This window comes from Pseudochaenichthys georgianus, chromosome 15 (assembly GCF_902827115.2).
Source record: "Pseudochaenichthys georgianus chromosome 15, fPseGeo1.2, whole genome shotgun sequence".
Classification (NCBI taxonomy): Eukaryota; Metazoa; Chordata; class Actinopteri; order Perciformes; family Channichthyidae; genus Pseudochaenichthys; species Pseudochaenichthys georgianus.
In genome coordinates, this window is record NC_047517.1 from 25248966 (window position 1) to 25274048 (window position 25083).

General features: G+C 44.0%; 1 protein-coding gene across 2 annotated transcripts in view; it reads right to left on the reverse strand.

The window, feature by feature from the left end:
* The window catches only part of lzts2a (leucine zipper, putative tumor suppressor 2a), a 35253-nt gene that overhangs the window by 2692 nt on the left and 7478 nt on the right, over positions 1–25083 (reverse strand). The window contains exons 2-8 of one of the 2 annotated variants that reach the window (XM_034100418.2): positions 16432–16675; positions 2877–3530; positions 1577–2239; positions 1344–1466; positions 1020–1166; positions 278–793; positions 66–170 (exon numbers count right to left, since the gene is read on the reverse strand). In XM_034100418.2, coding sequence (XP_033956309.1) covers positions 66–170; positions 278–793; positions 1020–1166; positions 1344–1466; positions 1577–2239; positions 2877–3497 — 2175 coding nt within the window. In that variant the 5' untranslated portion in view covers positions 3498–3530; positions 16432–16675. Of the gene's footprint in view, positions 1–65; positions 171–277; positions 794–1019; positions 1167–1343; positions 1467–1576; positions 2240–2876; positions 3531–13045; positions 13350–16431; positions 16676–25083 lie in introns of those variants that run through there. The other variant, XM_034100417.2, reaches the window with a different exon arrangement.

Genomic DNA, 25083 nt, shown 5'->3' on the forward strand with positions numbered 1-25083 from the left:
TGTGACTGCACGAAAATGACAGAAAGTAAATCCCCAAGAAATTAGGAGAAGATCCTCGTTTTTACCTTTTCCTTCTCCTCCTGCCACACCCTCCTCTCGTCCTCAAACCGTGACAGCTGCTCCTCGTTAGTCCTCCTCTCGTACATGAGTTCAGCCTTTAGCCTCTCCACCTGGGAGAAATTCAATAAAAGAAGGTAAGAAACTGCAGTAATAAGATGGTGGAGGACGTCATAATAGTCGCAGTTTAGCCATTCATTTGAGTATTAGTATCTTGTACCTGTTGTTTGAATCCCAGCACTGCTTCTGCGTTCTGCCTCTGTGCCTTCGCCTCATCACTCTCCCCTCCCCAGACTACATGAGTGTCCTCTGCATCCCGGTACAAAGACGGACTGGGACCCCCCCTCCCTGTCACTCCTCTTCCCTGCTGGAGGGAGAGGCTCATGCAATGCCCCTTCATGCTTAGATTTGCAGGAAGAGAGTGTCCGCTGTGAAGGGAAAGAGTGTCCCGGAGGCGAGCTGACTCCTCTTCCAATCGGCCTGCTTTCTCCCGCAGCAGCTCAGCTTCGCTCTTGCGCCTCTGGAGTTCATTCTCACAGACTTCTAGCTCCAGAGATCTCGTCCTCAGGGCCATCCCGGCCTCGCGGGACCGAGCCTGGCTGGCCTGCAGTTCAGAACGGGCTTCTCTCAGCTGAGCCTTCAGCATCACGATGTCTCCGGCCTTCTGGCTGAGCTCAGACTGGATCTCCTTCAGCTGCTGCTTCAGGAGGGAGATCTCTCCGGACTTCTGACACACCTGAAGGGTCAAGAGAAGGCAAGTTAGAGACAGAGCTGAGATCGCTGAAAATACATAACAAATTGCTTAGAAGCCATGGATCAACAATGACTCTTTAACCTTACTTTTAGGGCTGTTTTATGCTTTCATTAGTATGTCAAAGAGACCGCCTGCCAGATTGGAACAAAGGCAGTTCACAGGGCACCTTGAATGGCTTTAATCACCCTGACCTGACCCCTCCACTCACCTCCCACTTGGTCTCTTCCAGACGTGGCCCGAGCTGGGTCTGCTCCCTCTGGATGGAGGCACACCTCCGTTCCAGCGTCTCTCTGTCCTGCAGCAGAGAGGAGAAGTCCTCCTGCAGCTTCTTTTTCTCTTGCTGTAGTTGAAATACCTGACGGCACAAAGATACATATTTTAAAACTGAATAACAAGTCGATCTACAAAAAGACATGCACCCTCAAAGAAAGAATCTGCAGACTCACATCTGAAGCAAGAGACTTGCAATGTAACAATTTGAACATCTCTGTCTCGGTAAATGTTTTAAAAGGTTTTTAGAAACGTAGCGTACCTGTAACTGTAGCACCTGCTGTGCCCTCTGGGCCTTCTGCGAGGCTTGCTTCATCTTCGTGGCGCAGCTCTGTCTCAGCTCCTCCATCTCTCTTTCACAGTGACGCTGCTTCTCCTCATACACCTTTCAGATCCAAAGACATGGGTAAGAGTTCAGAGGTCAATATTGAACATCTAATCATGTTTTTTTGATTGTGTGTTAAAGAAAGGTTTGGTCGGTGGTGAGTGTCTTACCTGGCAAATGGCAGCTTCATTCTCATCCAGGTTTTCCCGGAGCTGCTGCAGCTCCAGGTCTCGTTCCCTCAGCTTGTCCTCCAGCTCCCTCACCACCCCCTCATAGCCCTCCACAGGGGGCGGCGAGTGGCCACAGGACCCGCTGTCCGACAGGGGCTGCCCGCGCCCACTTAGAGACCCCGAGCCTGTGCTCTTGCTGGATGAGGAGCGTCCACTGTCTGAGTTAGTGTGGCCGTGGCTCCCATTTCCACCTGAGGTGGTTCGGCCGAGGCCCGTCACAGGCTCCAGCTGGCCCCCCGAGCCAGACCCCGAGCTGGAGCCCTCGCTGGGAGCCAGACTGTAGCCTGTGCTGCTGTGAGTCGGGAGGCTGGAGAGGGAGTTCCTTCCTGAATCTGACATGGAACAGGACTGGCTGCTCCGAGCATTTCGACCCCCGCTGTAGGAGTTGCGTTTCCCTTCAGTGCTGGAAGTGCTGCTCACTACGAGGCCGCTTGTGCCGCCAGCGCCGTTGGACCCCCCGAGGGGCAGTAGGAGGTTGAGGCTGGCCTGGCTCTCCGACAGACTGCTGGGCGCTGGCCGTGGTGACAGGTAGTGCACAGAGTGACGGTTCTTGGGAATGACAGGTTTGAACGCTGTAGGACGGATCAGCACTTTCTCCATGTTCTGAAAGTACATTATTATGACAAACACAATTAGTGATTGATAAAGCTATGCTGTGCTAATTAGCAACGGCTGAATAAAACTCATTACAGAGGGGGGCAGTGATATGTTGGTAGGTCACCCCTCTAGGCTCTGATTAGTTTAATTTGGGTAAATTGATATTCATGGGCTTCATTAAGCAATTTTCTTAATGATTTCCCTAAAATCTTAGATATAGAGAGACAGGCAAGAAGGGTAGAGGACAGAGAAAATAAGATTAAAGGGCAGATACATAAAGAGGAGGGTGAAGAGTGGAGGTTGAGGCTGGTGAGAGCTCTGCACATGTTCAGTAAGCATTTGACTTCTTAATGATCTTCCTCAGGGTTCACTAAATATGTCAGTGAGTGTAAGCGATCTCTGACATTGATCATGATGTGTCTGCAAGGTGAGTAGCTGTCAAATGATCCACCCGAGCCTTGCAGGCCAGTGATTAAGCTTCCCTCTGGATCGATGAAAATAAATAGCCAGCACATGCTGCAGGAATGCTCACATCTGAGTAAGTGTTTCATGAGGACAGTGTGTAATCTATATACCTGCAATAAGCAAAAATAAATCTGCCTGGGTGATTTTTCGCTCTAGCTATTCAGTCTGCAGCTCTCACCTTCTCTAACCGTCCGGACACTGGGATGAGTTTGGGAGGAGGCCCTCCAATGTTGCCGTTCAGAGCCCTGTTGTCCTTTTGGTCCTCCGAGTCACTACAGGGACTAACAGCTGCCACCACCAGGTTGTCGTTCCAGTCTCCAACCAACACCTCATCGCTCACATATCCAGAGTTCCCATTAGAGCCACCATCTACTGCTCCAGCAGCCGTTCCTCCCCCAGTCCCAGTACAGTTACCAGGCCGGGGCTGCTTCTTGGTGGGCAATGGTGGAGGCAGGACCTGGGCCTGGGGAAGCGTTTGGTTGCTGATAACCAGCAGATGCTCCAGGGAGCTCCCGCTGCGGAGCGTGTTGTCCTGGAGCCGGAAGCAGCTGGTGGCCGGGGTGGATCGGCGTGACTTGGTGGAGAACTCGCTGGCGGCCCGGCAGTGTTTCTCCTGATACGTCCGGCCTGATATGAGGCTGCTGACAGAACCCATGGCTGTCCCAGAGCTGCAGGGCCCACAGGGGCCCGGGCAGGGGCCTGAGGGGGACTGGGATGATAGCGGCCGGTACTGCTGGATGTCGAGACCTGGATTGGGGTAGTCAGTCACGGTCACAGGTAGTGCCTGTACCAGAGCCATGGCACCCCGACGGCGTCAGACAGACCACACACACTGATGAGAGGGAGAGAGAGGGAAATTTTTTTACATGAATGACTGTCACAGATTATGTATTTAAAAACAAATGTCCTATGCTAAAACACTATACCAGCGTGGTGAACATGGTTATGGTTATACATCAGCATTTAGCTCAAAGCGCCACCTAAGTGCTAAATGCTGAAAAAGTAAGCGTTAGTGATTTTACTGTTAAAAAAATACTATGGCTATTACTTAACATATTTCTCTGTCTTGTGTGAATTCTATACGGATTATTTTGTAGTTTTGCAGAAAATAAAACGAACAGCAGACATTTTGTCTCGTCAAAGCACAAAATGTTTTCAAGGTTTTTTAAATAGATTAAAAATATCTCTGTTCAATTGACTGTGTCCCAGTAAGTCATGTACAATACCAGCACCCTAAAACTGAAACAGCCGAATGGAAACTAGCCATACTGTAGATATGCTTGAACTAAACAAGGAACAATACCACAGTCTTCGCAGATGCTAAGAATCACATCCATGTGTTAAAAATATGTAATGAGACTCATGTGGTAAGTGGTATAGGGCTCATCATCTTATCATTATTCTTCAATTCCTCAAACTAAAATTATTAAATAAATCATTTTCAGTATTTTCAATGTTCAAATGCAACACATGTTCTTTACATATAAATGTATAATAATTAACAACAATCTTGCTGCAACAATGAAGCCAAATTATTTGTGTACTTTAGTCTTGTTGCCACTCGCAAAACTCATTATCTACAGCCACTTAACCGCTGTTTGTTTAACACATTTCTCCTGGGGGGGGCACATCCACAGACCCCCCCCACATTAAAGGCTCATCCCCTCATTAAATACACTCTTTGTCTCTGGCGACGCCACTGATAATGTCATTAGCGGGGCAGGAAGAGGAAGAAGGGGATGGATTTAGCAGAGACTGGGGATGACAGACAGTCACGCTCATCTCCATCTGCAGCTGCTCGCTGATTGTCCTGACCCCGTCCGAATCCGGTGAGCAATCAACTGAGTATTACATTAAAGCCGTTTGAAAACTAGTCGCTTCACAGTTTCATGATCACAGTGCTCATACACATATCAAACACAATCTTTGAAGTAATTGCCTCACTTGGTCACTGCACTATTTTTAGGAAGAGAAACATGGATACATATTACGAACACGATAAATGGCTGCAGATTAAGTCTTCCATTTGCAGATAGTATTATCAGTGTTAGTTTCCCGGAGGGACAGAGATGGGACACATATACTCGGTGTGTCGTGCCAAGCCCAAATCAGTCTGGCCAAGTGGAATAATCCATGCCAGCTATGTCTGCGCACAGTCTGCCAGGACTAACACAATCATAAAGACTGACAGTCACACACACACACACACACACACACACACACACACACACACACACACACACACACACACACACACACACACACACACACACACACACACACACACACACACACACACACACACACACACACACACACACACACACACAATCTCTCTCTCTCTCTCTCACACACACAGACACACACACTCCCTCTCTCGCTCACACACACACACACACACACACACACACACACACACACACACACACACACACACACACACACACACACACACACACACACACACACACACACACACACACACACACACATACCATTTATACACCACTTCAGGGGACATTACATTGACTTACATACATTTCCTGGAGACTTATCCTAACCTTAACCATAACCAACACATGCCTAACCCTAAACCTAATCCTAAACCTAACCAAGTCTTCACCCTAAAATTAATGATTCCCCTCATGGGGACCTCCAATTTGTCCCCATAAGGGAGGCGAGTCCGCACACGTGACTGTGTAGACAGATTTAGGTCCCCACAAGTATAGTAATGCCAGGCCACACACACACACACACACACACACACACACACACACACACACACACACACACACACACACACACACACACGCATGCACGCACATCAGGAACAGCCACACTCACAATACAAATTCATTAACAGAGCATATCTTTCATGCAAGTCCCAAGTAGAAAATATTCTCATGATATCAAGTTTTGGGAAACATTGAGAGTAGTTTTTTTACACAATTTAATCAAATGATGAGATTGTGATTTGTTGAGTCCTATGAGTTACGTGTGTTGCAAATACAGACTCTTTCACATTTCAAAACAAACTGCTTGTATTATAGCTATCTTGGGACCTTAGTGTTCTCCAAACAAAAACATATTGGGAACTTTAAAAAGTGTTTAATATTGCACCACATGGGAATTGCGAGAAGAAAACATAGGGCTGGTTTAATTATTCGTTGATCAGTCAGCAGGGAGGTTCAATTCCTGCCAGTTGATTATTGACTAAACAGTGAGCAGGCCTGTGAGTGTGTGCCAGGGAGTGAGGGGTGGGGGGGTGAAAGAGAGGAGACAGACTTCATGAGTACCCATAGCTCAAGGAGATTAAGATATGTGTGGTATGTGATCTCTTCCCATGCCAAAATAATCACGCCTCACAACCTCCGTTCACCTTTTATCTAGCCGTGCCCACCTCTTCTTCACTCCCAGGCCTGACAAGGACCTCTCAGGCAGGGATAATAGAATTAACAACCCTCTGAGACCGTCAACCGTGGCCCCCCTCAGCTAACCCTGTGACCCCCTGATGGGTGAAGGGGAGCTGGCCTGATTCTGCCCTCCCACCCCTGTAACCTCCAAGGGCCTGTTTTTGTTCTGGCTACTCTGGCAACAAATCCCAAAAGCTAATTTCCTCGTCTGATGTTGCTCACTGGTTGTTTCTTAAGGTTATTGAAGCTCTACTCCTCCCCTTCTTGGCTGCATTCCTCGAACAAAGTGAAAATACTCTCACCATCCCTCCATTCGCCCTCACCGCTTCCTCCACCTTCCTCATTACCCACATCCTCCTCTGCTGTCAGCAGCGCAAGACAAGCAGAGAGAAAACAGACGTAGTCACTAAAAATAGAAAACATCTCAAGTGCCTGAAATTATTCCGATAGTCTTTCATGAGGTGTTTCTGTCAGCGAGGCATATGATTCGACACTCAAAAATAAACTCCAATAGTGAAGCAGCTAGCTATTGCAGGGTCAACCCGGGGCCATTTCACACTTCAAACCGTTTCTCTATTGAAGGATGCCGAATAGCCTACACGCATCGTCACTGCTTGCGAACTGGAAATAAACCAAATGGTTGTGAGAGATCATCCTCCTCCAACTGGCCCAGGATGAGTAAAAGCAGGACTGACAGACGAGAGCGGTTCCCAGGTAGCTCTCTAACAAGATCCAGCAGAGGGGTCTGTGACTGGGAAATAATCCCGTTATGATAAGTCTGTTCATAACGCCAGTATTACCCAGGAGAGGAAGCCCATTACTTTGCAGCAGCAGATCGCCCCTCACAATTCCACGCAACCTCCGAGCTGTTCCGGAGACTCTGCTGGGCTCAGTTAGAAAAGTTAGAATAGTGGGAATAAGGCAGAAGAAAAATAAGTGGCTTTAGAAGTAAGAATACAAAGGTGGGCTGGGTGGGGGTGATGGTCGGGGGTTTAAGGGGCATTCCAATACCAGGTAGTCAAAGAGAGGCTCCAAAGAGGCCTGAGCTCTTGGGAACACAATTTATAATCCTGTTTGGACATTATTTGGCCAGACACAGGTCTAAGCACCTTAAGATCTCCTGAAGAGAAAATCACAAGACATGGCAGACATCATTCCCTAGCCAAACCATCTCTCTCTCTTGTATCCACTTCTTTCCACATGTCTGCCTCTTTTTTAAGGATTTTAACAAAAAGAGACAAAGAGCAACAACAACAAAGACATGACATCTACACTTGGTGAACTATCACGGTGAAAACAAGTCAAGCGTAAGCATCTTCAGTCCTTGAAAACCAGAGATCTACAGCAGAGCAGAGGCAGCAGACTTGTTGTATATAGTTGTGTTAAAACTTGGATAATATACTAGCAAAGTCTGGCGCTAACCATTGTTCTAATGCTTTTACCTTAAGCCATTTGGCCATTAGTAATATGAAAGTATTGATTGGTGCAGCTTTAACTATTGGTAAAGCTGACATCCTGCAGATGAACTGCCATGTTTTTTCAGTTCTTCCTCTCCTTCCTCATCTTTCATCCTTCTTTCCTGTTCCTGACTATTTTCACCCATATCCCTTTCCTCTCTTCCTTACCTCCTGTGCTCGATTATTGCTCCACTGCTCTCCAGTCACTCTTTCCTTTTCCATCCCCCCTCTCCTACGAACCTCCTGCTCACTGGTGTGTGCAGCTAGATTTCCATCGGCCCCTGCTTTAACAGCAACACCACAGCGTGACTAACCGAAGGTAAAGCCAGTGTGAAGACCAAAGCAACAGGTGGAAAGTATAAGATTGTCAGATCAGAGCAGGAACTATATGGACGGGGGCAAAAGTATCAGTATGCGAGCCATAATTCAAACCATTCATAAATATGTCTTTGTGTAGCGTTTCTATAATGGGTGGTCACTACCGAGTGGAGTTTCACTGATCCCAAGAGCATATTCAGTGGTACCCAACCAGTTAAAATAAAGCAGGATTTTTTGAGCGAGCCGTGTGAAGTTGAGAGCTTGTTCAAACCAGTAGAAATATTCCACTTAAATAAACAGAGCCTGGGTGGCCTTGATTAATCCCAAAACCAGTGATCCCAGTGGTTGAAGAGGGTGAGAAAGTCAGACATAGAAACTGAGGTAGAGAGAAATCAACCGGCTAGTGAGTCACAATAATCCTCCACGGCTATGAAACAAAAGAAAATCCACAAGTAAAGGCAAGGCTGCAACACACTGACACACACCATACCTCAGAGAGGCAATCACTCCACACCTAATCTACCCCCCCATATAATTGTCACGCATCCACTCACTGAAAGTCCACAATAAAACTTCAAACAGGAAAGAAAATGGTATTGCAATGAAGTCAGCCGACTCCACTGTAAATTGAGTTGAAGTCTTTTAATGTTTTGCCAGAAGACCTGAGGTTATAATATGCCTCCATTCCAACACAATGATTGTCTGTCTGAGAGGTCGCTCACTGTCACCTACCCCCACATGGCTTGGCTTGTGTGTCTGTGTCTGTGTCTGTGTCTGTGTCTGTGTCTGTGTCTGTGTCTGTGTGTGTGTGTGTGTGTGTGTGTGTGTGTGTGTGTGTGTGTGTGTGTGTGTGTGTGTGTGTGTGTGTGTGTGTGTGTGTGTGTGTGTGTGTGTGTGTGTGTGTGTGTGTGTGTGTGTGTGTGTGTGTGTGTGTGTGTGTGTGTGTGTGTGTGTGTGTGTGTGTGTTGGAGATTGCTGAATACGTGCAAAGCTACTCAGTCCTCATTAACCCATTGCCTCACTGCCAAGAGTATTTCGCTCAAACCAAAAACTATTGTCCTCTTTGGCAAAGTAACATAGTTGAATACAAGTTGTGAGTTCAGGTTTTCAGTGGTGATGCAAACGAAGAAAAAAGCTTTCTAAAAAGTGAAAAAGTGTGCAGGAGTAATTGGCAACAGGTCCTCCCACAGTCCAGTTTTTTCCCCCTTTTCTTCTTTAACAACCAACTTGTTGCCGTTAGCTTCTCGCTCTGTTTGGAAGCGTTGCGATGGCAGCAGAGGCCCACATTCTTCATGCACAGGGCGAAATGAGATAGGGAGACAGGAAAAGCGGGAAGGGGAAGCAAGGAAGAAAGAGAAAGAGTGACTGAATAGGTGAATGAGTAAGTTAGTTTTGTGCGTGTCTGACAGCAGACCGTTTTGGCTCTTTAGCATCTCAAAGCATCTGGCCTCAATTCGGACTTGAGAGGCTGCTGGAGAGTGGGGTGAACGAAGCCTTGATTCTTTTCCTCTATCACACAAGCATACAACTGCAGAAAAATCTCACAAAGTCCCTGTGGGGGTTGACAGGGAGAGCAGCCAGCAATCTATTGAAATGGGATGCAGTAGACGTCAATGACATGATGAAAGCGGCGACAGAGCCTTGTGAAAACACTATGGTCGTACAGGGACTCGAACGCCAATCACACGCTTGTTTATGGGTTCAGTTTGAAGCAAAATTGTTCTGTTCATTTCGACACAGACTACATGTAGCGATGTTTCATCAATATTCAGACAAGATAAAATCCTTACAATTTGATAACGCTTCATACATACCAGACTTTCAGTGAAGCGTCGATACTTTGTTTTCAACGTGTTTTTCCAAAGAACACCTATTTTAATTTGTTGTTTGCTTTCCTGCCAATAAATTAGAAAATAAGATTGACACCTCAGCATGAAGACTTTCCTGGCTTTTGCCAAATGTTACAACATTCAATCTACAAGATCCTGTAAATATAATGAATGAATATGTTTTATCTTATTTGCTTGACCTTGTTAAAGAACCAAATGGAAAAATGACAAGTTGTGATTTAATGGGGCTATATTAACCTGAATTATTTCTCGATTGAGAGCAGAGACTTCCTGGAGTCAGCGTTAGTTGACAATCTAAAGCAAATAATAAGTAAATAAGTTAGTGAATCTGACCATTTGATGCTTGTTCTTAATATTTGATAGTATTTTTTATTCTGTATGCTATCAACCCATATCAGTGAAGAGCTTCCATCCCCCGCCCGACACAGCACTAGAGCTGGAGAGTGCTGGTTTACAGTCAGCTGGCATTGGAGGAAATTGAGGTAACAGTAAGTGAAAAAGGGAAATATGGCTGACATTCCTGGTCAGCTCCAAATGTTGGATTTTCCAAGAGGTTTCTCCAGCCACAGACAGTGGCGGTCAGTGGTCAGACCCGCAGACACTGAAAATACCAAGAATGCCGGTGGTAGAGACTCAGAGATTAGTCCGGCCAGAGGACTACTGTTTGTCAGGATCAATGACCACTTCAGCTTTTACTCTTTGATTTGTTAATAAAATACTCCGGTACAGCTCTGAGCTCTTGCTACTGCAGGTCATTTTGTTTTCTGCGTGATGTTCTCTGGAGTTTATTTAAGAAAATCAGGGTCCTAAGACTGTTCTGGCTTCTCATTGTCCCAAATGTAGAGAGAAGAGTTACGTTTTCCCTCCTAAACTTCCCTTCCTCCCCCCCTGCTGCTTTGGCTGCATGAGCAGTGAGATCCATTGTTTCAGTTACACTCAGGGCAGAGAGCAGAGAGAAGGAGCCTGCTATCTCACACTGAAGGCAGCAACACTTTGACTGACAATGTGACCCACAAAAATGTGAGGGAGGATAAGGAGGAGGGGGCAGTGAGTCTTGATTTTCAGGAGAGCGCTTTACTCCTAGGCTTCGGTGAGGAGAAGTAGGCCACACTATCTGTTTAGCAAATGTGTCAAAGCTTAGTGTGGAATCACAGAATACAGCACACACACAATGATACAAACACACTGACAGTGATACTGAATACAGTCAGGCAGATGAGTTCCACAGAAGCTATTACATAAGCAGCGACGCCTCACTTTAACTGTGCCAGCTTCGACGTATAATTCACTTCCACTCATCTGAGACAATATCTGACATGGCAGAGAAGCACATGTGCAGACGTATTCAGACACACTGTCCGTGCCGCTGTAAACTGGAGGACTATGGGTGTCTCTCTTTCAGACGTCCCGCAGCGCTCCACTATGCGCCTCAATCTAGGATTTACATAAATACCTGGCATGGAATGTATGCCAAACAAGATCAATGGAATATAATATAGCCAGGGTTGGAAGTCAAATTGAATCCGAATCCAGTATTGAATCCTTTAACGTGTCCGTTTGGTGCTAACGAAGCAAATAAGACGATCTAAAGCAAAATGCCATATCTTGTGATGTAAACGAAAGGAAAAATCATTTGTGTTTCTGCCCTGTGATTCAGAACCACTACGAAAGTTGAAAGGGATTCTTACTTGGCCCATGCTACATCCTTCCTTTAATGTGCACGACAATCAGGTCAGTAGTTATTCAGTTATCCTGCTCAAAATATACCAAGAAACAAACCAAAAGGAAAATATAACTTCTTTGAGGTAGGTAAGGGTGAATGCAATAACACATTTATTTTACCAACCTAATCCAGGCTATGGGACTCTAGAGAAAAAGGATGAAAAGTAAGGAAAAACTGAGGTAAAAGATATCTCACTCTAATGATGTTCATATACACATCTGCACACACAGGAAGTCTGAGTCAACATGGCTGGAAAGGGTTACGTATGTAACCGGCAACACGTGACACACATTTAGCTCATTTGTTTTGTTCAGAGCAGATGAGGTCACCCATCTTCTCGGCTATCTGTCCGCCACTCTCACTCCCCTCGAATTAAACTTAATGTCAGCGTTTTTTTCTTGACACCTGCCCATTTAAAGCTATTTTGTTTATGGAGTGGAACGTCACTCTGTATGACCCTGCCAAAATCCAGACTACGTAATTACAGTCTTGTCTTAAATGAAACCTCAACATGACACGGTCAAACAGCTACTCTGAAAAGTTGAGTGAATAGAAACCGCCTTGACTATAAACATATCTGCTGACACGTCACTCTTGGGTCCTTAACAAACTTGATGAGAAACTACAATATGTGGCCCAGGGCACACAAGGAGTCTTGTAATTACACGCAAAGGCAAAACAGAAGAGAAACAACTGCAGCCTGTGTCTCCAAAAGTGCTTCGTCATCAAAAAGATTCCCTTTGAGCCTTCTGGATAAAAACACGTTTCGTATGGGTCACACACTTCTGAGATGCAGCCTAATTGTCTGCTCTGGAAGAAATGTATCTGCTGCCTCATGCTCCTTCTTATCTCGAATGTGAGTGTGTGCGCAGACAGATTGAAAAACACCACCCTCCTCTTTCTTCTTAGCTCTTCCAGGCCAGACAGCTTTTCCAAAGGCTAAAGTTTCGAATCAATACCCCAACGGCCTGAAATGAGCAGATTACCCAGGGTTTGGATTAGAAAAACCTGGGCTCACAAACACCCCCAAAAACTCATCATCCCACCTCAACAAATCCCAGTAAATCTGTTTGTCCCAGCTGGAGCAGGCCAAAAGGCTGCAGGGTCAGCTACAGTCGTAACAACTTTATAAACTAACTTCATGTCAGCTGACCGAATCATCCAGCTGTCTTCATTCTCTGGCAAAATGACAGGAAACCAGGTTTTCCAGGGATCATTATGTGAACAGTTAAATGAACAGTTTATCAGTATTTGAGAAAATATCTCTGACATTCCTAAACTAATCTCAAATCCTGTTAAAATAGGGACGTGTGCATGACTGGGCCTGCTAAGCAACTTTAGTCTCCAACTCTTTCCGTTACACACCTTCCATTATTAGCCTTTTGGCAACTGACACCCTCTTAAGTGGCTTCACACTGACTTGCTCATGAATACAAAGTTCCCTTAGGCACATTTTCCCCTCATTTTGACAAAGCCAAACTGGGATCAAGGGTAAGGTAAAGAGAGCCTGGTTTTGGAGAATTTAAGACACACACTTATGCAGACACACAGACCAACACACACTCTCTTGCTTGCTCCACACTCACCCCAGTGAGAGTCCTGCATCGTTGCCTTCACTTGTCTTCGTCTCTCTTGGAAGAAAAACCACTCCAGTTCTCTGCTGGCTCAGATTCTCCCTGTTTCTCCTTCTTTTCTCCCGTCGTCTACCTCTTTTCTACAAAACTCCAGCTTCCTGCCGTTGCATCTGCAGCGCACCAAGACTTCATATCCCTACACGAGGACTTTCAAATGGAAGCCCCCTTATTTTCCGGTCCTCTCCTCCTCTCTCTACTCACTTCACTCCACTGTTCCTCTTCTCAGCTTTCCTTCCCTGCTGTCTGCCTTAGCACCGCCTCCCCTTCCTCCCCTTCCTCCTCCTCCTCCTCCTCCTCCTCCTCCTCCTCCTCCTCCTCCTCCTCCTCCTCCTCCTCCTCCTCCTCCTCCCTCCCCTCTCTCACTTTTGTCTGCCAGCCCCCCTGCCTCTAGTTCCCCTCTTTGAACACACACACACACAACTCTCCTCTGCCTCGCTCTCCTCCCCCTTCTCTTTTTAGACTGAGCTTCATCCATCCCCTTCTCTTTCACACACTTTGCATCAACACAATCCTGTGTCAGATTGAACACTTTCGAGAAAATATGATCCACTTTGTGTGGAAGCTAAATGGCTCACAGGCATTTAGGGAAACACCTCCTCTCATCCCAAGTAAAGCATCCAAGCCTTTAGCTAAATTACAGTGCCGTTATCAAACACATCGACTACATCAAGGGCTGCAGTCGCTACAGAGAGGGGGGGTCAATACACTCCAATGGGGTAACTTACATAACATGCTTCTGCTCATCTCTGTTCCTGCACACTCCACATGCTATGTTGTGCAGTGCATTAATCGGCCGTCAACAGACCGCGGGGACTGAATGAGTGGAAAGGGAATTAAAAGGTATTTTGGGTGATTCGTTGAAGCTTAGAGGTCAAGTTGAGAGGGTGAAGGTGGAACAAGTGTGTGTGCAGTGCAATAGGCATGCTGTTGCTATATTAAAGCAGCAAATAGACATTATATTGATACAGCTTTATGTCTTGTGACACCTTCAGAGTAAGCACTTAAGAAGCTTGACAATTCTTTTTTCATGATTTTGTAAGCCATGCTTATGGCAATGTTGACTTTTGGTCAGTCCATTACTTTTATTGAAAAACTCTTTCTTTATCTTTATAAATATTTCCATGGTGCTCGGAGGCCGAATCCTTATTAGGTGATTTTCTAACATTTCCTCTAGCCGCCATTACTGTTTTTAGTGCTGCATAGCCAATGTGAGCATGCTAACAAACAAAACTAAGATAGTTAACATGGAGAACAGATGTCATATAAATCAGCTTGTTAGCATTTGCATTGTTTAAACACTGCATGCTAAGTAGTGCACAACACTAACTACTCTTGTGCGCTTCCATGGAAAACCAGTAGGAGGACTGAGTAATGCTGGAGGAGAGGGGTTTTGTGTGTGTGTGTGTGTGTGTGTGTGTGTGTGTGTGTGTGTGTGTGTGTGTGTGTGTGTGTGTGTGTGTGTGTGTGTGTGTGTGTGTGTGTGTGTGTGTGTGTGTGTGTGTGTGTGTGTGTGTGTGTGTGTGTATTTCTCTCTCACTTTTCCTGGAGAAACTACCCTGTACCTCCCTCTGGGTCCCACGCTAACAACTGAGAAGAGAGTTCACTTCTGTTCACTGACTTGGCACTTTACTGCCATTAACACAGCCCACCTCACCGAAAATAAAACACCAGAGAGCTTTTTAGTGTTTTCCACGTGTGTGTGTGTGTGTGTGTGTGTGTGTGTGTGTGTGTGTGTGTGTGTGTGTGTGTGTGTGTGTGTGTGTGCGTGCGTGCGTGCGTGCGTGCGTGCGTGCGTGCGTGCGTGCGTGTGTGTGTGTGTGTGTGTGCGTGCGTGCGTGTGTGTGTGTGTGTGTGTGTGTGTGTGTGTGTGTGTGTGTGTATGTGTGTTTGAGTGTGTGACTCAGCAAGACTCTTTATCTCAGCCTTCGAAAAGGTAATATTAACTTATTATACCATCTGTCCAGCCTGACATGTTACTCTCATGTTTTAAAAGTCCTGGTCAATATGCTCATTCTCTAGTTTGCGTTTTGTGCCAAGAAGTTAGCAACCAGCAGATGAGAGTTTATGAGAACTTCTGCTGCTGTAAACAATGTGATAACAGCAGTGAGACACTGAGAAGGATGTTCATTTTCTCAAACATCGAGACTACTTCCTGCTACCAGTGGATTTGCCCCCTTCTGGCCATAAAGAGGAATGCAGGTCTAATGCAATTTGAAACTTCTCACACTCAGAGGTTGCTGGTTGGACTGAACCAAAACCATACATCTGCAGTCCTTTAAATCAGAACACAGAGGTTACAAACTCTATCCTTCACATCACATACAGTATTTGTATCCAGTGTTACCATCAAAGTTGGGATTTGTGCAGATTTCCTTGTAAGAAACGTGAATCAACCAAAGATAAAGTAAAAAGTTAGACTTTTTCTCAGTCTTTTATCCTTTGAAAGTCACTTTGCCCAAGCAGGCGGTGGTATTGTTGTGGGACAGCTAATGAGGGAAGGGGACAGCTGGGTGGGACAGGCTGAGCTGGACTGGAGGAAGACAGAGAGCATAGGAGACGGCAGATCTGTAATGGAGACGCTGGAAAGAGGAGAGGAAGACAGCTGCTGCACTATGGACCACACATTATTATCACCCCACATATCTTACACACACTGCCCTTTACTGTGAGGCCTTAAGAGGATAGCAATGATAAGGAGATAGAGTTTGGTGTCTGCTCGTGGCCCAAAACAAAACACAAAAACATTGTTGTCGCTATCCAAAGCAGATTAACACATGAGTTTAAAAACATCTTTTTGAGGAAGAGGAAGTGTAGAGAAAAGTATTTTTGTGGCAGCAGTAAACAGACTTGCCTGATTTCTTCGATGCTTTGCTGTCATCCGGCTGCCGTGTGGAACAACACAGTCTGAGCCTCAAATTCCTGACCCCCATGACCCCTCGTCTCCCCCTTGACCCGCCATCTCCTCTAAACCCTCTCCCACCGTGTCACACACTCTAAAGGCCATCCATCTCAAAACCATGTCCCTAACCGGACACTTCAAAGTCAGAGGCCATGACCCCTCCATTTCCATAAATGTCTGTGTGACAAAGTGACCACAGCGGGTCACTCCAAACTGAGCCCACACCGAGAAGAAGTCAGACCATTGATCAATGTCCCCAGTGCCCCCGAAAGACAGGAGAAAAAAGAACAACAACGACAGGGAGGGAGAGAAAGTGAGAAAGAACAAAAGGCGTAGGACAAGTGGGGGACGGATGAGTCAGCGAATACTGAAGGTCAACGTCGTCAGAGGAGGGCTTTGTCTGCAGAGGGGGTTTTACTTTTTGTATGTGGATCTTTACCTCAGAGTGTCGCCCAGCGTCCAATGCCTGAATGTCCGGGGGAGACGGGGAAATGGCAGAGTGCAAACATCCCAAGACCTTGCTTCTCTTTGAGCCTCTTCTTCTTCTTCTTCTTCTTCTTCTTCTTCTTCTTCTTCTTCTTCTTCTTCTTCTTCTTCTTCTTCTTCTTCTTCTTCTTCTTCTTCTTCTTCTTCTTCTTCTTCTTCTTCTTCTTCTTCTTCTTCTTCTTCTTCTTCACTGTGGCCTATGGAAGAAACACAAAGCAAAGCTGTGAACCTGTTGATTGAAAATTACACCAGTGTTTGCAGCATTTACATTAGATTACACCGGCTACAGGTCTGATATAATGGTAGGAAAGCGGGAACATGTTGTAAATACAACACTGACATTTCATCACCTTTTAAGTGCTTATAGCCAACTTTACTTTATTTACAAAGTTGTGGGCTGGACAGCTAAACAACAGTGAAATCAGTGTTAACTTAAGGGGAAGGGGAGAGGACACAATCAGAGGAAATGATCAAATGAAAGGAGGTAACAAGGCAGTACAGCTTGGTGATATATTGATTTGAGTTGTTATGTAATATCCTGATTTAGTGCTGGTTTTATGAGCTGCATGAGAGTTGATTAAAACAAGTTTCTGAGCTTATCTGCCTTCAGATGAGCAGTGAATTCCTCTCTGTGTAATTGCTCATTGTGTCCGCATTACTCATGTTTTTATCCTCAGAATATCTTTGTGAAGTGCCAAGGTATTTTGTGAAGAAGAACACGTTTTAAAGTTAGATTTCATCAGTGTTGCCTCCCTCTGGTGTTCAATAACAGAAAACATAATGTATTGTTTTCAATTTGTACACTAGAGGGTTTTATCTCCTTTTCCCAAAAAGCCAATTAACTATTTTTCCTTTATTCTTTTGTATCGTCTGATCCCCCTCTCCTTTCTCGCTGCTCTCTACAGAAACAGTCGATGAGGTAATCAGTCAGCTTGTTACAGTCTGATAAGTGATACGATGCCATTATTGATTTTGGCCCCAGCGTCCCGGTGCAGAGGTCAGTCTGCCTCACAGCTGCTTTCAGGAACCATGAACAGATGCTGAGTGCTCTATTTCACAGCTTTTTTCATGAACAGGCGGACTATAGAAATATGGACAGTCACACCAAAGTATTGGCAAGGCAAATTGTATCAAATGGAGCTTGATGTTGTGATTTGGCTGCACAGAAAATCAACTGTTCGGCTCAAACTTTGATCAACAATGGACGATAACATAATATGGCTTTCACACGAATAGCATAATGGCATTATTATCATTATTATTAAAAACGTGCAGAAGAGTGCATTGTTTTTAACGGAAACAACCGTATAGAGAAAAGCAAAAAAGAATAGAAGCTCAGTCTTTTATCCAAACCACTGGCTATAGAGATGCTACAAAATTGAAAGCGGGACATAATGCATAACCTTTTTAACTAAATCAATACAATCCATTACATTCAGAACATTTGATCACATACATTGATTAACCTTACAGCTCTGGTGCAGCTGGCTGAAGTTTTTAAGAAGCTCAAATAGAATCAATAAGAAGCTAACATGAAATGCAACTCTGTGTTAGTTTGTCAACAGAAAATCTCCAACATTTATGAATGGACTTCCTTGAAATCCGGAGGTCAGTTCGGCTTTAAGCCAATGAACAACTGATTAAAGTGGCAATCAGAATCTGGGATTCCTGCCATTAGATGATTATTGTGTTCCAGCCTTTGGAGGCCTGATTTGATGCATGCTGTATGCTTGTAGTTGATACTGTGAACACCACACTCAATCATCTGAAGCTGAGCATGCAGAGACATCGGTCTGTCCTAACAGGGAGGCCCCGGCAACACAGATGGTTAGGGTCTTCCCTGAGGGACACAGGGAAGGGGTTGGGTGTAATTGGTGAGATAACAGGGTGGGGGTTTATTCAGATGTCCCGCTCTAAGTTGATTACTTTTCTTGGTAATGCACACAGACCTTTTGAGGAATGAGAGCTTTCTTTCCTGCATTTCCCAAAGGAGATTAGTAACATTTTATCTTAAATGTAGGGCTTAACATGGTTTCAGACCAGAAACAAATCTGCATTGAAAGTGAGTGTGGTACCGGTGAGACATGACATTCAATCCGGGATGAATGAGAGTTATCACAGCGGTACATTTCTTTTAATTGAAAGGTAAACAGTGGAGATCCACCAGGAATATGTGATAATGTGCAAAGTTATTGTTACCCATTCTAAAGGCAACATGAATGTTTGACATTTCATTTACTCTGTGCTTTTCACAAATCACGAATGTTGAAATAATAGTGTTCAGAAAATAAAAATGTATATACAATGAATTGAAATCAATCTACTACCAAAGTACTGATAGAGCGACATTAGTGTTAATAAAAAAAACTGGAATATACAGTGATTTACAGCCACGAATGCTCTACTTCATGCGTACATGATTGCATACATCTGACCCGGTCAGGCCTGTGATCAGCTTTACATCTTTTCATTTTCATAACCTTCACTTCAAGGGCAAAGGACACAACCTGTGACGCTGTAATGATCTCTGCAGTGCTTATATTGTATTCACACACACACACACACACACACACACACACACACACACACACACACACACACACACACACACACACACACACACACACACACGACAAACCTCCTTTCCGTGCACTATATGTAATCAGAAGATGACATCTCACCCTTTGAGATGGGCTGAACCCATGGGTGCAGATTAGATAGAGATTATTAATCCTTTAGATTACTGGGAGATAGATTACATCGCGATAGCAGCATATGTCCCCACCGCGGGGACCACACTTAATGCGAGTACAATGACACTATGATTCAGGGCGCTGCGGTATAAACTTCAGGGTGTCGTTGAGGTTATGCATCCTGTGTGCCTTTGGTACACTCCGTTAATCATAATGCTTCCAGCGTTTTGGTTATTGAGTTACGCCAGGTCTCCACTGCGTCTCAATTCTACTGATGAGGGAGGAGTAAAGGAGGGTGAAGGAGAAAGTAGCTGCTTTCACACAGAAGGCGTGGCGAAGTCTGTGCCAAGGTGACTCTCGCAGAATGAAAGTGTTCGGGCCTTAAAGAATGAGAAACACAAAACACACTGATTTACCTGGGGAGGGCTATAGAGACAACACAATCTGTATATCTTGATATAAAATATATTGACGTACTATTATATTGTACTGTGTAGCACATTTAGGTGTAACTAACTTTTGTATAATTTTTTGATTAATCTGCTGATGCATCTACTTTAAATGTTTTACTTATACAATGTCTGAAAAGAATGAGTGCAAAGTAACATCTCAGATGTCTTTATTTGTCAAAAATCTAGATCTAAAACCCAGAGAAATAACGGCCAACAACCGGGAAAGGCAGTGAATCCTCACAAAATTAACTGCCTGCGCCCCAAAAAATGAATTTAGTTTTCACGTTTATCATGTCAAATTTATGTTTTAGTGTTTTGGACCGTTGGTCAGACAAAACAGGCAATCTTAAAAAGTCAAGCAGACTTGTGATTTACATTTTACACTATTGTCTTTCAGTTTGAAAACCAAATAATTCATTAATTATCAAGAAAATAATCACTGCATGAGTTGATAATGAACCCAATTTAAGGGGCAGCCCTTGATACAACCAGATATATGTAGGTGTTAGCTACAGTACCTGACAAATCCCAGTTTCCCAGGTACAGTATAACCGCATATTGCTCATCCCCAGACTATTAAATAATTGAGCTTACAAGTCAACATCACAGTTTCTAAACTAGAATAGAATCAATGGGAATAGTAAAACACTTCCCAGGAATAGAGCTGTCAGGTAATGCAACTTCTATGTATCTCTCTTTCCATTTCTGCTGTCACTAACCAAACACTCATATTGTACCCCGTCACTTCCAATAAAGTGGAAAGCTGCTTTGTTCCCATAATATGCCCTGTGTGATGCTTGGCCCACATTCCAGCCTGTTTTCGTTGTGTAAGCACACATACATAAAACATGATTTGATGCTTCAATTTCTGACTTTTATTCAGCTGGGATTTGGTGGCAGACAACATCAGAGCCATGAAAAGCAGAGCAGCAGCAAAATGCAACTCTGCCTGTGATCTTGTGAGCAAGGAGAGAGAGAGAGAGAGAGAGAGAGAGAGAGAGAGAGAGAGGGAGAGAGAGAGAGAGAGAGAGAGGGTTGGCTGTGATACAGAGAACAAGGTTTAATCACTGACCTCTACTCTTACAACTGAAGACAAATGGCCGTGATTAATGAGGGCCATTCATCTTCTAGGTTACGAAAAAAGAAAAACAATGACAACTGCATTTGCCCGTGCTGCTTTGATGGATCTATCTGCTGTATAAATTAAACTCCAGTCCTGTTAGTATGCACTTCACTTCTGATCACGGAGCTCAGGTCAGACCGTCTGCACATCCATGACTGATCACTAGAGGGCAGTCTGTCTGAGTCCGGCTTTCAATTCAAACCTGATTTGATATTCAGACCTCAGGGAAATACTGTTGTTAAAACAATTAATAGAGATATTTTGTTTTTGATTCAGTCCTTAAACAACATTTTTTTATTTTAAGTTAGCAATTTCAAAGTACAGAAGTGTTATTAGTAACAGTATTTAATTTGCAAAACGCTTTACAAGATTATTGTATAAGATTGTTTATACATATGCATCAAGCAGCATTCTGTAGCTGGTCAAGGCGGAGCTAGTTGGTCTAATTCGGAGATGATTTATGAAAAACAAAGCTCTACTGCACAAATGTGATCCATTTGGTGTATTTTTCTTTAATTGTTGCTTTTGTTATAGAATAATGGATCATTTAAACCCTTTCAGCCTCAAACAGTACGCAAACACAAAAGATAAGAAGAGAAATCACTCTTACTATCTGAAATGTGACAAGAGACGCAGATTATTTATAAAGGGTAACAATCCAAAAAGACAAGTGTTTATTTTATAAACCTATTGTGTCATTATGTAAAATCTAAATCTGCAGAATGAGAGAAAAAGCAACATATTTGCTGCTTTTGAAGTACAAGCATATGGAAATACTCAACCAGTGCAGCATTTTTTGAGTATATGTTGCTTTCCACCTCTGCAGAGGAGAATGACCTAATGTACAGTAAGTGAAGTGAAACGGCTAATCGATACACTTCTCCTCTTACTCCCCTTTCCGACCCCTCTCTCCACACTGTAATGTTCCTCTGAGAGTTCAGATCTGAATTCGTCCTCCTCTGTGGATTAGATGAGATGACATGAGACGGCAGCAGAGGGTCAAATCTATCTCTGTAACCGATCATAAGAGCAGCAGCTGATGCTCGGCCACAGCTGCAAACATCTCCCCCGGTAAATCTTACTAGAAAAAGGATGATGTTGCATGTTCAGAGACGGTCGATGACTAATGAGGGTCTTCTGTGGGGAAATGGTGAGTGGTGGGCAGGAGGAGCAAAAGCCGAGGGGGAGAAGAAGACTGTAGGAAAGTTTTCATTTGCCTTTTCAGCGCTCAACTTCTGTCAAAAGCCAAATGTGGTCTTGGCTTCTGTGTGTTTCCAGCTCTGTCAGCCTGCAGTTGTAACAATGTGTCTGTCTGGAGGATTTGAATCATCTCCTTTCATTTACACACACTATGAATCCTCTCGTATAATTCTACATCTCCGTTTCTTAAGCTTTTATTCTATTGTGACGAATACATTTCTCTGCCCAGATTCCCTTGTTCTCAGCTCAAAGGAGCAGGAACGTTGCGTGCGTGGAGAAGTTGTCACGGGGCGGGAGGGCTGCCAGATGAGAGATCTGCACATATTTTACGGAGACATATTGAAGCAACTGTCGGCATATGGCTGCACTTTCACTGTGCGTGGCACCTAAAGGCTGTAGTTGAAATGAGACGCTTCCCACCGGTTGCAGAGTGAAACATTTCGTTTATGCTTCTTCATCCATCACTACCGCAGGGTGGTTTGTGCCGTCACAAGAAGAATACATGGAAACCATTCTGATGCATGTGTGATTCATATAGCAGTGGAAAAGTGCTCTTAACTTAAGAAAAAGTGCTGATATGTCAATGTACAAACACTACATTTCAAGAAAAGGCTCTGCATTCAAAGTCCGACTTGCATAGAAATACAGGAGAGTTCAAAGACTTAAAAGTCGAAAAGTAATGTATGAGTTATTTTTTCCACATCGTGCAGCTCTATGAAGCGTCTTACTGTTGTAAACTATAATATTGTATCCTTATTAGTGTTGCATTCATTATTTATGACATTTGGCCACACAATAGTGCATTCATTTTTAGGTGATTATTCTGTGCTTTTTTCATATTTTGTGATACATTAGATATTTGTTCCTCTCAAGGCCTGGAACAAGTTTATTTTAGAGGGGCAATGTCTCCGTGGTGGGACTTTTCAGTACAAATTGATCCATTTTTTGCAAGGGGTAAAGAGACAAAATCAAGCCAACGTATTTTTATGTGACCATCATGTGTTTTATATCAAAGGTTAACAACCTAAAATTAACTACTAAGTATAGCTGCCAGATATAGTGCTGTAATAGTACAATAATGCTTTCTTCTTTAATGTATTGGAGAAGAAGTTTAAAGAGTTATATAATGTACATTTAGTGGATAAGAGAGAGAAACTCTAATTTACAAGACCACAACCAATAACCCACCACAGAGTTAAGAAAAAGAGCACAAGATAAGTTTGATACAGAGAATACATTCATAAAAAGCCTTGGGATAATTTCAAGTTCTGCCTCTACTACACTGTGTACTACGCTACATAGTGGGGGTAAAAATGTATATATATATTCACCGTCCATCTGCATTGTGAATGCTTGCGTCTGTGTGTACTCGTGAATGTGTGTCTATATGTGTGCTCTGTACCGGCCACAGTCAGTGTGTTATTGGAGCAGGGGGAGATGGGGGTGGAAACGGCAGAAACAAACGAGGTCCTGTGCAACCTCCAGACTGTCATGAATCATGCAGGAACTTGTACAGTAGCTGGCCAGTCCTCGCCATCCTCAGCTCACCGTTAATAACTTCCCATGAAACATTTCCTAAAGTACACTGATAAAAAGATAAAAATCCATTTGGTTTTAGCCGTATTCCTTCTAAAAAACACAAATAAACCTAAATGTATAGTGATAAGACTTTGTGTTATTGACTTTAGGGCGTTAGGACATTAGAGCATTTGTCTTTAGTAGAGCAAAATCTGGGAGCGATCAAGGATGAAACTGAAACTTAAATGACCCTGAGCCAGCACTGCTGCAAAAAAAACAACACACTTGAATATACACTTAACAACGAGCTTTATTTTCTGCCTGTAAGTATATCACGTGGTGAATGTGTGCATTTGCCTGCAGCGGGCACAATAATCGAGCGCACTGATGTCATAGAAGTCAGCCAGAAGGGAAGCTCACAGTTCAGCTTAGATGAGGGAACAATTCGTCTCCCTATAACCATGCATTCACCTGCATGTGCAGTGCACGTGTTGTGTTGTGAGATTTATGTAAATAAGAGGGCAGAAATAAAACTATATGCAAATGTGTTCTAAGAACAGAGAGGGAGCACAGTTAATTAATTCCCAAGAATACAGAAAATGAAGGTCATGCCATGAAGTCTGACTTAGTGTACAGCAATGTTATATAGGACATGAAGACGTTAAGGTTGGGTTTCTATTTTGCAAATCTGCTGGCATATGGTATTTTGCAGACGAGACAATAAGATTTGCAACATACATGTCCTTGATATTTCGAATGTTCTGCTGCGAATTCAAACCACGAAGAAGATGCCATTCTTTGCTTGTTTACTCCTCTGAATTCTACTCTAAAGGCGGAAATTTGCTTCAAAAGACCACCTTCTCATGCTCTGATCTCTGCTTTTCACATGTATGATTTTATTTTGCTCAGTGGCAAAGGTCGGCGCACACACGTTTGTGTGAGCGCCACAGGGTATATGTGTGTGTTTGTGTGTGTGTGTGTGTGTGTGTGTGTGTGTGTGTGTGTGTGTGTGTGTGTGTGTGTGTGTGTGTGTGTGTGTGTGTGTGTGTATATGGAGCTAATGGACACTGACACGAGGACTGACAAGGATGCTGAGCTGAGCTGCGCTGGGCCAGGCGGTCTCACCCAACAGCAGGGCTAAACTATAAATAGACTATCTCATTCCCCCCAACACTCCCCCACATCCCTCTTTTTTACTCCTGTTTCCTCTTTTGCTGCATCTGCAGACCTTTTATCTCATTCGCATTGCTTTCTATTTCCTTTACTCACTTCCCTGCATACACTTGCCCTTTCCTTTTTAATTTTTTTGCCTTACTCAATCATCTCCCAAAAACCACCATTTTCATTCTCCTTCTGTCGCTCAGGACTTTTATTCTCGAAGAATAGATAAAGAAGACAGATAAACTGGAATGACAAATAGGCCAACACCATACTTGTGATCTCGGAGGAGTGTGTGGGATGGGGAATAGGGGGATGGGCTAGTTAAGGGGGAGAGAAGGGGGAGACTGAGTTATGTAAGCAGGGCTAATCCCCTCTCAACCCTGCATAGTAAATGAGACGGGATGACACTGGCCTCATTTCATCCGTTCATATCTGAATTCGCCGCCGCTACTCCGAAC